General features: G+C 24.5%; 1 protein-coding gene across 1 annotated transcript; it reads right to left on the reverse strand.

Annotated features, from left to right (window-relative positions):
* Positions 1-2244: 2244 nt before the first annotated feature.
* LOC145829697 (uncharacterized) lies at positions 2245-9395 on the reverse strand. Its single transcript, XM_082937554.1, has 7 exons — positions 9279-9395; positions 8059-8176; positions 6572-6649; positions 6142-6250; positions 5915-5976; positions 5189-5272; positions 2245-3117 (listed from the first exon to the last, which is right to left on the reverse strand). The coding sequence occupies exons 1-7, from the start codon at positions 9384-9386 to the stop codon at positions 3026-3028; spliced, it is 651 nt and encodes a 216-aa protein (XP_082793680.1). The 5' UTR covers positions 9387-9395; the 3' UTR covers positions 2245-3025.
* Positions 9396-11730: the final 2335 nt, after the last annotated feature.

The following is an 11730-nucleotide window of genomic DNA, read 5'->3' on the forward strand; positions in this document are numbered from 1 at the left end:
CCAATGAAGAAGTGCACCAAAAAAACTTCGACGTTTCCAAATCAACCCGAGCTGGCTTGCGTCATGAACAAAATTTACCGCGTTTCAAAGTGCAGCGATGTAATGATGAAAAAAGCGACCCCCTGCTGTTATACCGAACCTAGCAAACGCGGAACCGATAACCAGGGTTGGTTTTAACTCGTCTGTTATTGAGTTTCGCGGGCCGTGAGTTTGTATGACTGAGTCGGAAAAGTTATAAGTAGTAGTAGATAGAGGACCTGTCGTTAAAACTGACATACTGGACGCAAACAAATTTGAAAAAAAGTCAAGCCAGTATGTGAGGAGAGAATATATTTATGACGTAGACGGCATGGGGAAGAGGATTAGAAGCTGTCCGGCAGACGAGTCATCATGTTTGTAGTGAAGGTTTGGTCGTCTTGAGGTATTTTATATTGATGCATTACAAGATAATTGTCTAAACTTACAACAAAATTGCTTAAAATAGTTAATATTTTTATGCAAATTAATTTTGTTTTACATATTATTTTTAAATGTTCCCATAACAGTTAGTTTTTACAGTACTCAACTTGTCATCATAGATATGTACTTTTTACGTACAATATAACTTTTTTTTGGCAAGTATACTCATTGAAAAGTTGGTTTAGAGTTTAGGAAGTAAAAATTGTTTGAACCAGTCTCAATTATTGTTCTTTAAGATCTAATACAACCATATATTTTTGAACTGGAAGATATTTTGTATGCTGCGCTTTCACATTAAATTAGCATCTTTCACAACAGTTTAAGTCAACATAAACTTCGGCGAAAGTCTGCAGAGCAGAAGCCTGGACTTTTGTTTGCCGTGAGACAAGCTCAAGTTTAACAAAAGGTTTGATCATTCCAATCCGATCATCAGGCCACAAGCTTCGATAGACTGAGGCCTTATTAGGACTCATCACTCTGTCACAACCAATATTTTATCTGTCATATTTTTGACTAATTATATTATAATCATTATACTAATGGTTGTGAGAATTTCGATCGTGATTGCGAAGTTGAAAGTCAATAATCATCTATGTTTAGTGAAAACTTTAATTGTGCTACTGTGTTATAGTTTAGGTAAAACTTTTTGAAAAAATTACTGGAATATTTGGTTTAAAAAGAATCATTTATAAAGAACAGACAAAAACAACTTAGACAAAATTGACTTAGGTGCACAACTATTCAAACTTTGTTAATAATGTATTAAAATTTGAAACAAAATATTTTACCACCATAATCTTTTTTGGTAGCTGTCTAAATTGCAGGAAAATACTTTTGCACGAGGGGATAAAAGTGCACGAAGATACTTTTGCACGGGTTAACTGCTTTATTAATTTTATTTTTCGTTAATCTTATTCAAACTTTAATTTAAATTATTTTCAATATCGCTGTTACCTCTAACCCTTACCCTCGGTCAGTAACTTTTTTTTTTCTTTTTTTTTTTTAAAATCATATTTTAGTTTTTTTTTTTACTCGCATGCAAAAATGTAACTCGTGCTAAATTGACCCTTGGTGCAAAATCGTCTTCGTGCAATTTAGACCCGTTCCCAATCTTTTTGGTTAGGACTACATAAGCAATTCTTGTATTTTAAAGTTTAAATCATTTCAAAAATACTTTTTTCATATTTTTTTACCTTTATAAACTTTTTATTTAGACCTGTACATGAGAAACTTTATTTTTTTAAATATACATACTATTTTAGATGTTATTCTATAATATTTTTAACGAGTTTAAGTTTTCATTCAGCCAAATGTGTTTAAACCATAAAGATTTTATGAAACATTTATTTTTTTCAATAAATAAAAACTAACTCAGACAAAATTTACTAATAATTAATAACTATTTATTGTATAAAACAAAAGGTCTTTAAATTAGGTAAACTAGCAGTTAACTTCTGTTTGAAATATTTAGCTAAACACATATTTTTTAGATTATTTAACAACAACCATACTGATTAGCTTTACCTTTAAATTTTTATTTAATTTCAAAATTCAATAGAAAAAACTTAAAAAATACTTTTCCAAAAACAAAGACCTAGTCTTAAAAATAAATACAAACTTTCTGAAACAAAATGTTGGTTGTTTACAGTTTATTTAGAACTTATACAGTTTAGTATTATATTTCTTTAAAAAAATCTTATTTTTTAAGTTTTAATTGAAACTAAACAACTGAAACGATTTCACAAACAAAACGATAAATAAAAGTTAAAAATAGCTTTTCGATACAAAGGTAGTAAACTTTAGAATAGATTATTCTTAGTCTTAAAATATATTTCTAGACAATAAAAAAGTAAAAATCATAAAATAAATCCACATATTTAAAAAAATATTTTGAAATTTTTTAACAAAATCTTTTTTAAAATATGTTAAACAACTTTTGCATAACTTTCAACTAAGCCTATACAATAACTTTTGTAAAATTCAAATTAAAAAAAATAATTTTTAAACAAAAATCTTTGAAATATATTTGCAAAGTAGTAATCTAAATTGTACTTCGTTTTAAGATATCAATTTAAAGATAATATTTTCAAATACAATAAATAAACAGTTATATTCAACATGTAATTTGTTCAAAAATAAAATATACAAGAGTTTGTGCACGTTGTGGATAATTAATTTATCTACCAATAAGATTAAGCATTCACTTTCATGCATATGTATCAAACTCGAAAAAAGTATACTTCACAAACAAGTTAGTTATAACTGAATGATAAATTTATAGGGTTACGAAAACTAGTTGTTGATATCATAAAAAAATATACTCATATTTATAACAAACAATTTAAACAACAGCTTTAATAGTAAAGGAAGACAATTTATACTATTAAAAAATACTTGAATGCGAATATCTTAAGAGTTTATTACACTTCGAAAAGAAGTAACAAATATCGTGCTCGTTTTAGTGTTATGATAAAATAGTACAGTCAACTAAAACAAAAAAGACACTTATGATACTGTAACCTGTCCAATCTTTAGATGATTTAATATAGTAGTCTACTTGATTATCTCAATTTTTCTTTCGTTTTGGAGAAATGTGTCCGGGAAAGTTACTTTGTACACTTCGTTTTCGAACTTGGAACTTTCTTGCTAATTCAGGATCTTATATTTATTTTTACTATTTAAAAAAATATAACTTAAATATTAATTTATAACTTAATTCTGCAAAAAAAATATTTTTTTATTGCAATGAAGGGTATATATTTAAAATGTTAAAAGAAAGATCTTTTACTTTGTAAATTTAAATTTTTGTATCTATACTAGCTTACAAACAAAAACTGAATTAGAGGACCTACTACACTTTCATATATGCTTCTCTTAAATAAAAAATTTGTAAAAAGTTATAGAAAATTGGCAATTTACAAAAAAAAAGCGAAAGTTGGATGTAACAAATTCTGAAGTTATTTTTTTTAACTTTTCGAATCAATTTACAAACTTAATTTTTTACTACTATTCAATTTTTAATATTAAATTATAGCAATCAATAACAAAAACAGAAAACAGCTAGAATGATTTTTTTCTTACTCAATTAAAATCGCTATAACCAGACAAGCATTGCAAATGTTCTAAAAATAACTTTTTTAACTAGTACATAAGTACTATACTACATTTTAAACATTTATTTATATTTTAAACTTAATATGCTTAAAATTTTTTTTTGATTAATATAAAGTATTTTTACTAGAAATAAAAATACTACAACTATCTAAATTCAAATAATTTTTTGCAGCTTAAATTTACAGGTAATCACATAAAATAAGTATAAAATTTTATGAACTTAAAATCTACACATTAATCTCAAAAAATTAATCATCATATAAATATATATAGCAATGTGCAAAATTTCACATTTTACAAAGCTATGCTAAAAAGACAATTGTTTAAAATATGATGATGTCGTTCTGGCAACAACATTGATAACATAAAAACAAATATCTAAACAGATATTTGAATAACTAAGTATTAGTTTGTTTTTTAGTTTCATGTCTTATTTTATATCATTATTGTTTAGTTTACAACTAATTTGGGTTTGTAGTATACAGCTTTTCAAATAAAAAAAGATGAACATTTTCTATCGAGAACCTTCTAAATATTTTTTCTAACATAGTAATATATATTTTTTTACTTGAAGTTACAAATTATGTTAATCTTCACAGACTAAAACAATCTTTTATCACTCATTTATTCAATAAGTATACTGAGTAATAAACAGTTTTATTTATAATAACTTGTGAATTTCTTCTACTAAATATAAAATACCTTGAATATTTCATGACTGACGTTAAAATTTTTTATTTCTGTAAATCTCCAGAAACAATTTTTTTTGTATTTATTCAAATGTAGTTAAATATAATATTTGTTTAATATTTTACAGCTTAAACATTAAAAATAATTTCTTTTTTTTTTTAAGTCAAGTCATTGAAAAAGAAGCTATTTTTGAAGAAAAACCTAAGTTTATTTTACATTTAACTTATTAAAAACTTTTAAATTACATAATATGATTGATGTCACATTAACAAGTTATAAAACTTATACATTGACAACTTTTAAATATTTTACAAAAAGCTCTTTAGTAAACTTTCACAAAACTTGCTAGCATTATTCAAAATAAATTTTTGTACATAATATTTTGATTTCAAAGAATTATGATTAACAAAATTAGTTATTCATTTTGATTATGATTTACATCGAAAGAAAAATAATTATAATTAGAAATGTAATAAAACCAAAAACCATAACTTGTTTATTAGTTTATAAAAACTGAGTGAGAAAAATTATAAACATAGTTTTAAAACCGTAGAAGAAAACATACTTTTATTAAAACAATCAATTTTTATTGTTTAGTTTATGATTTCCATAAAGAGCTAATTCTCCAAACTTGATCCATTATATATTTAAAAAAAATGTAAAAAGCAATTTGTAGCTTGGTAAAGAATCTATCAATAAAGTTCTTAAAAAAAAAGTTTTACTTCCCAATAACTTTAAAAATTACTATAAAACATTTATAATTAATTAGTGTTAATAAGCAATATTGTAATTTCATTACAAAAATAATAAAACATAAATTGTATGAATCATAAAATGTCGTTCTACAATCAATTGTTAGCAATTAACAAGATATCATAAAATAACTACTTTAATTTTGTCTGTATGTAAAAACTAAAAAACTAACCAATTGGTATTTGATACTGGGCCGAAGTTGACCATTGAGTTACATCAGGAGTAACTTGGCAGCTAGACATATTTTTGCTTAAAACTGTTAGGTTAAAAATACTTTGTTTACTTAATATGTAGAAATTTAACACATAAATTTAATGGGTATGTGTTAAATATGCACGAAAAAACTTTTGCACGAAGGATCACTTTCACACGGGTTGAACAAATTTATTATATCTATCTTTTTTTTTTTTTTTTTCTATCACTGTTACCCCTAACTCTTACTCTCGGTCAGTAACTTTTTTTTTCTTCTTTTTTATTTATGTTTTATTAATAATTTTATTATATTGTTTTTACTGTCACTGTTACCCCTTACCCTCAGTCGGTAACTTCTTTTTAGTTTTTTTGTTTATTAGTAATTGCTATTATATATTTTTTATTATTTCTGTTTTATTTTTACTATCACTGTTACCCCTAACACTTAACCTCGATAGGTAGCTTATTTTTCTTATTTTTTGTTTTTTTTTATTAATTTATCATTTTTTTCCGTTCTATATATATTTTTTTGTTTTTACTTTCGTGCAAAAATAACCCTCCGTGCAAAAATGTCTTTAAGCATATTTGACCTGCTCCCAAATTTAATATACAAACTATTTCCACAAACGCCAAACAATGATAATAAAAATAACAAACACAAAGTCAATATTACTTCGAAAATATTAGAGACATATTTTTAACTAACCACTTATATTTCTGTTGTATGGCGGAGGACTACCAGCCAAAAACTTCATTAATTCATCCTTTCTGTAAGCATATATAACAATTATCTCAAGTTTCATTGTGTCAAACTTATCAGATAATTGATACTATCAAACATTTATCAGAAGAAAAAAACAACAAAAAAAATTATGTAAAAAACTAAAAGCTACTCTATATCTAAAAATTTTTACATGCACTATTTGTACAAACCTGACAAATTTTTTTTTTCTCTTCAGCCAAAAGTATATTTCTTTTCTTGCTTTTGAAACTGCATATCTATCTGCAGCTTCACAGTAACCTTTTAACCCGTCAGTGAAATCTGTTTAGTAATCATTTAAAGTTTTACGTTTATAGTAATAAAAAAATTGTTAGAGTTGTTTTATAAAAATATTTAGTATTTTTTTGCCTTGAAGTTCTTAAACTTTGAATTCTGAATAATATCAAATTATTAGTTTTTAATCAACTTACAGATGTAATAAAGATTGTATATTAACAAAATCTAAGTAACTTAACGTTTTATGATACAAGTATTTTGATATGAATTAAATTTATACACAAAACACAATAGATACTTTTAATTTTTGAAAACTTAAGAATAAGTCTTAATTAAACATTCTGGTTTAAAATAATTATGCCTTGCCTTTATACATCACAGTTGTGTGTTCTGCAGCGTTTTGAAAGGAAATCCAATGGTCTTCACGTCTTCCAGAACACCCATCTGTAAAAAATATAAACATAATAAATAAATTTATTTTGCTTAATAAAAATAATAGTAAATGTCAATAGAACATTCTTAAAAATTTTCTGACTATTCTAAATCAATTTCTTAATTTAAACTTATTATAAAATATATATTCTAACACTTAAAGCTATCTAAAGTTTTTAATCTTATTTTTATAGAGGTTAAAACAATTTTTTTTAGCTAAATTCAATCATCTTACTTCCATTACATCACTTGAACCATCTGTTTATGATTGATGTACTTTTAATAAACAGCTCTATCAACAAAATAGACTCACACTTAGCATAAATGTTGTAAAAAAAAAAGAAGATAATAATATTTAATAATAAAAAATATTATCTAAAACATGTAATACCTTTATAATTTTTCACTTAATTTAATAAATACTACCAAAACCATTTAATTAAAAATCCGTAAATTAAAAATCAATTAGAAAAGAATATACTTAAGTAACTGTAAAAAATACATAAAAAAGTAATCTATATATCTGTTACATAAAATATTTCTTCTTATCATTTAGTATAAAATCTGTTACAAATAAATCAACACTTATTTATTTAAAAAGTTTAAGTTATTCTTTAAAAAATTACAAATAAGTAAACTTAACAATGGCATATACCTCTCTTATAACAACTTATTTTTCAAATTTAAACAACTTTGAAATATAATTAAGAGCTAAAGTATAAACATAAACTTGTTACATAAAATACTAAACTTAGTGCTTAATTATAAAGAACTTAATTATTTACTTAAACAAAAAACTTTTTGATTATAAAGCTCAGCACGATAAAATTTTGTATATATCACAGTTTAATTATGGAAGTGTCCTTGCCACAGATCATCAATACTAAAAAACATACAAAAACTGCTTGTTCAAGTAGGGTATTTGTTCAATATGTTAATAGAAAAATTTTGCAGCTTTATAAAGAATATTTTATTAATTTATACCAGATGAAGGCATTGGAAATTAAGTAACTTTGTAAATTTATAGGAGAATTTTGCAATTTTAGTCTGAAAAAGGATTTTTAATTGATTTTTTACCATTTGAAGGCTTTGGAAAATTAGGAGTTTTGTAAATTTGAACTGACAATATCTGGCGTTTTTTAAAATTTTGTCAAATTTCCTGAGCGTTTTTCAAAAACCCCCATTTTTTTCTGACTTTTGTCTTTTTTTTTAGTTATTCCTGACTTTTCCTGACCTTGTGGCAACCCTGTACATACCAAAATTATTAAATAATTATCAATGCAACACTTTGTTGTATCAAAATTCAAATTAGTTATATCTTATATTAGATACCATTTTTAGTTAAAAAAACTATGGTATAGATTAAATTTTATTTTACTGCCAAATCAACCATAAGACATCAAACAGGATTATAAAAAAACCTTTGTACAGTTGAGCTACAGCAGACGCTGTATTTGAAAAATTGCTTTTTGCTTTCTGTTCAAGCTCTTTTTTCTTTTCCAAACATTGAAATTCTTTTTTTGATTCACAATCTAAATGCTGATAAAATTTTTAATTTAGTTTTTTTAACTTAAAAATTATCATCGTTTCACTTAATTTAAACAAATCAACTTATAAAAAAGTACAATTTAAATACACAACTCAACTACAAAATTGGCCGGAGTCACTACAAGCTTGCTTGAGCTTGCTAAAAATAAAAATTCTGGTAGAGACAATTTACATTCTTTTTAGGTTTCTACTTGTATTTTAAAAAGTATGACATTGAATATATGCTTTCATCTTATCTTTACAAAATATTTTTAGTAATACCATAAATACTCAAAATAATTGACAATTAAAATAAATCATATAATAATTTAGAGTGAACATGTTCATTTTTTATTTTTCTACAACATTATTCAGCTTTAAAGTATTTTTAGAAAGATTACTTCTTAAAAAATAAGAAAATATAGCTACAAAGATAAATATTTTACTAAATAAATGAATCATAGTTTTTAGAATTCAATCCAGTTTAAACTAAACAAAGCTAACCTGAGTGTATTATGAACATATTTAAACTAGGTTTAGTTTAAAAAATTCAAACTGTTTGTGGAATACTACACTAAGTTCAAACTAGCCTGAGTTTTGTAAAACTTTCAATCTGGCCTAAATGTATGGAAACCCTGCATAAAAATTTTTTGTTGTACCACAATTTACATTAAGAGACTTTAACCCAAAAAACTACTTCTATTAAGCTTAAAAGTTTAAAAAATCATAACAATAACATAAGGGTTAATATCAAGAAGAAAAATCCAGATTTATAACTGAGTAGATTTAAACATAATAAATTACAGCCTTAGGTTTAGGGGAAAATAAAAACTTATAACTAAGTATATTTTAAGTCATTAAAACTAGCCTAAGATAAAGGAAAAAATCGATAAGTTTATTTAAAAAAATAAAAACCTTAAAACAAGCCTGAGTCAATCTGAGTTCTTAAAAAAGCCTAAATTTCAAACATGAGTGTGGCCACCATGCTATCATTTTGTGAACATATTTTGATATTTTAAACAGAAAGTTACACAAAATCTTCTTTTTAAACTTTTTTTTGTTTTAAATTACAAAACAATACATTTTATAATTGCAAAAAAAATAAATTACCAACCTTATTTATTAAATGCTCATTGTATTCACAATGATTATCATAATATTTGTCTTCACCATTATTGTACATCTTATTTCTACGAGTTCCACAAAAATTTATTATTAACATAAAAACATGTGTTCTAAAAATTAGAAATTAACTAGTAAAACTAAAATAAATTCTTTATTATAGAATCAAAAATAAAAATACCAGCTTACACTTTAATCATTTATTTAAATTATAAAGTTTAAAAATTATAAAGTTATCAACATTAAAATATATTTGTGTAATAAAATAATGTTTAGTGTTAAAAAATTAAACATATCCACGGTTCCCGATGTACTTTCAAAACTAATTTTGTAATGTTAGAGTTAAGTTTAGTAAAAATTTAATAGCTATCTGGTAGAAGGCGCTGTCAGCTGCTATCCAAAAAGGTAAATAAGGTTGCTCAGACAATTTTTGTTATACACTAGTGTTTCTTATTTGATGAAATAAGATAAAAAATTGTGAACCCTTAACAAGTAATAAAAATATTTTTTAAATCCTTTTTTCTATATGAATTTAATTCATGAAACAGCAGTTTGTAATTTTAAAGAGTTGTACTTAACTACTTAACACAAACAAACCAGGAAACTAAATATTTTTTGTACTAGGTTACAGGTTTCCCAATAGAATGCTTTAAAACACAGGAAATTTTAAAAATAAGTTTTATCTTTTAGAAGACCCAGACTCTATTACAACATATTTGTTCTCTTTTTTGTTATAACTATTTTTGTTAAAAGTTGAAAAAAAATCAATTTTGTAGAGTTATTATCAAAAATAATATTTTGTTAACAAATGTATTACTGAACAACCTAAGCTGTACAGGAATTTTCCTTTAATTATCAATTTTGAACACATTACTTAAGCTGATTAAGGGCATAGGGAGGGTCAACCTTGATTTTTACAAGTTAATCTTATTTTATAGAGTTTAATTTGAGCTATAAGAAATTTTTAACCGCTTGAAAAAATTTAAATATTTTTTTAGATATGAACGATCAAAGTTGATGATCTCAATAGGTTCTTAATGGAAGGCGCAAACTAAAAACGTGAAAAAAGACCATTTCACTAAAAATCTATATCCTCCTTCATTTTTTAAGCAATCTTCTTCAAATTTTCACAGAAAGTGTATTATTAAATATTAAATAGATTAAATGCAGGAAATTTTCTAATTTTAAAAAGAAATTTTTTTATTAAAAAAAAACCAACTATTTTATGTTTTTTTTATCTAAAATCTTTATTTTTTAATAGTTTTAAAATTCCAACATTCAAAGTCTTTTAAGCTATAAAAGGAACGTTTCCTGAAAGTTTGAGGTCTCTAGCATAAAAATGAAGAAGAAGACAGATTTTTAGTGATTTTTTAAATTTCCAAGAAAATTGACCCTGAAAAAATTGCAATCGATAAGTTTGTATCGAATTTTTTTAATAAAAATTACAATATCTCAAAATCAAAAAAAAAGTGTTTTATTCTATAAAAACTGGCTTGTAGTTTGCACTTTTAGCTTTCATATAAGATTCAATGTTATTTTTAGTAAAAAAAAAATTTCAGACCCCCCTATGCCCTTAAATATTGTTTACAAAGCAAAGCCATTATAGATAAAAAGTCCTTTGATCTTGCAGTTCAAAAATTTATTCTTCTAAAAAAATACTTCATTAATAATAAACCCATGCCAATTTAGTACAGAAAACCATAGAATTTACAACCTCTAAATCTAACAACTTTCTTTAAAATATGGCAACTTATACATGAGCAGCATTCAAGTAGATCAATATGATAGAATAAAATATTATAGGCCTTTTAACTGCTTTTAAGAGGATTAATTTTATTTCATTCAAAAATATAGAAAGAATTATTATAAATGACGGCATATATATAACTAAAAATTATTGCAGCACTAAGAAAAAAAAAAGTAAAATACAGGAATATCCAGTATTATTATGATGTTTTCAATTTTATTTAGACAAACCCAGTGTTTTTTGTAATATTCCAATTATCCAAGGGAAGTGAAAGCTTCAGGGTTGCCACTCTTTGAGTCAAAAAACCTTCCCTGATAGACCAGAAACTTCCCTGAGTAAGCTTAAACTTCCCTACGTTTTTTTTTCAAATCATCAACTCTTTTTTTATTCGTTAAAAAATTACTATGTTACTTCTAAGAATATTGAAGAACTTGCCACAAGGCTAAAATTTTTCTAAATAAGCACTTAAAAATAATTAAAACTAACTTTTTTGAACAACATATTGAAACTGGATTAACTAAATCTCATTCTAGATCTAGAAATAGTTTTCCCTGAGATTTTTTTTTTAAATATATAAATTTCCCTAAAATTTTCAGAAAAAACCAAAACTGCCCTGAGTTTCCCTGATTTGAAAAAAAAATCCAAATTCCAGTTTTCCTGAGATTTTCTATAAATTGAAAATTCCCTGAATTTCCCT

This window comes from Thalia democratica, chromosome 2 (genome assembly GCF_965202585.1).
Source record: "Thalia democratica chromosome 2, ktThaDemo2.hap1.1, whole genome shotgun sequence".
Lineage (NCBI taxonomy): Eukaryota > Metazoa > Chordata > Thaliacea > Salpida > Salpidae > Thalia > Thalia democratica.

Coding starts and splice junctions, on each gene's coding strand:
- LOC145829697 (XM_082937554.1), bottom strand. CDS start 9,386: ATGTTAATAATAAATTTTTGTGGAACTCGTAGAAATAAGATGTACAAT. Junction 5,273..5,914: donor ATACAACAGAAATATAAGTG/GTTAGTTAAAAA, acceptor TTAACCTAACAG/TTTTAAGCAAAAATATGTCT. Junction 3,118..5,188: donor CCAGTATCAAATACCAATTG/GTTAGTTTTTTA, acceptor AATAAATATAAG/ATCCTGAATTAGCAAGAAAG.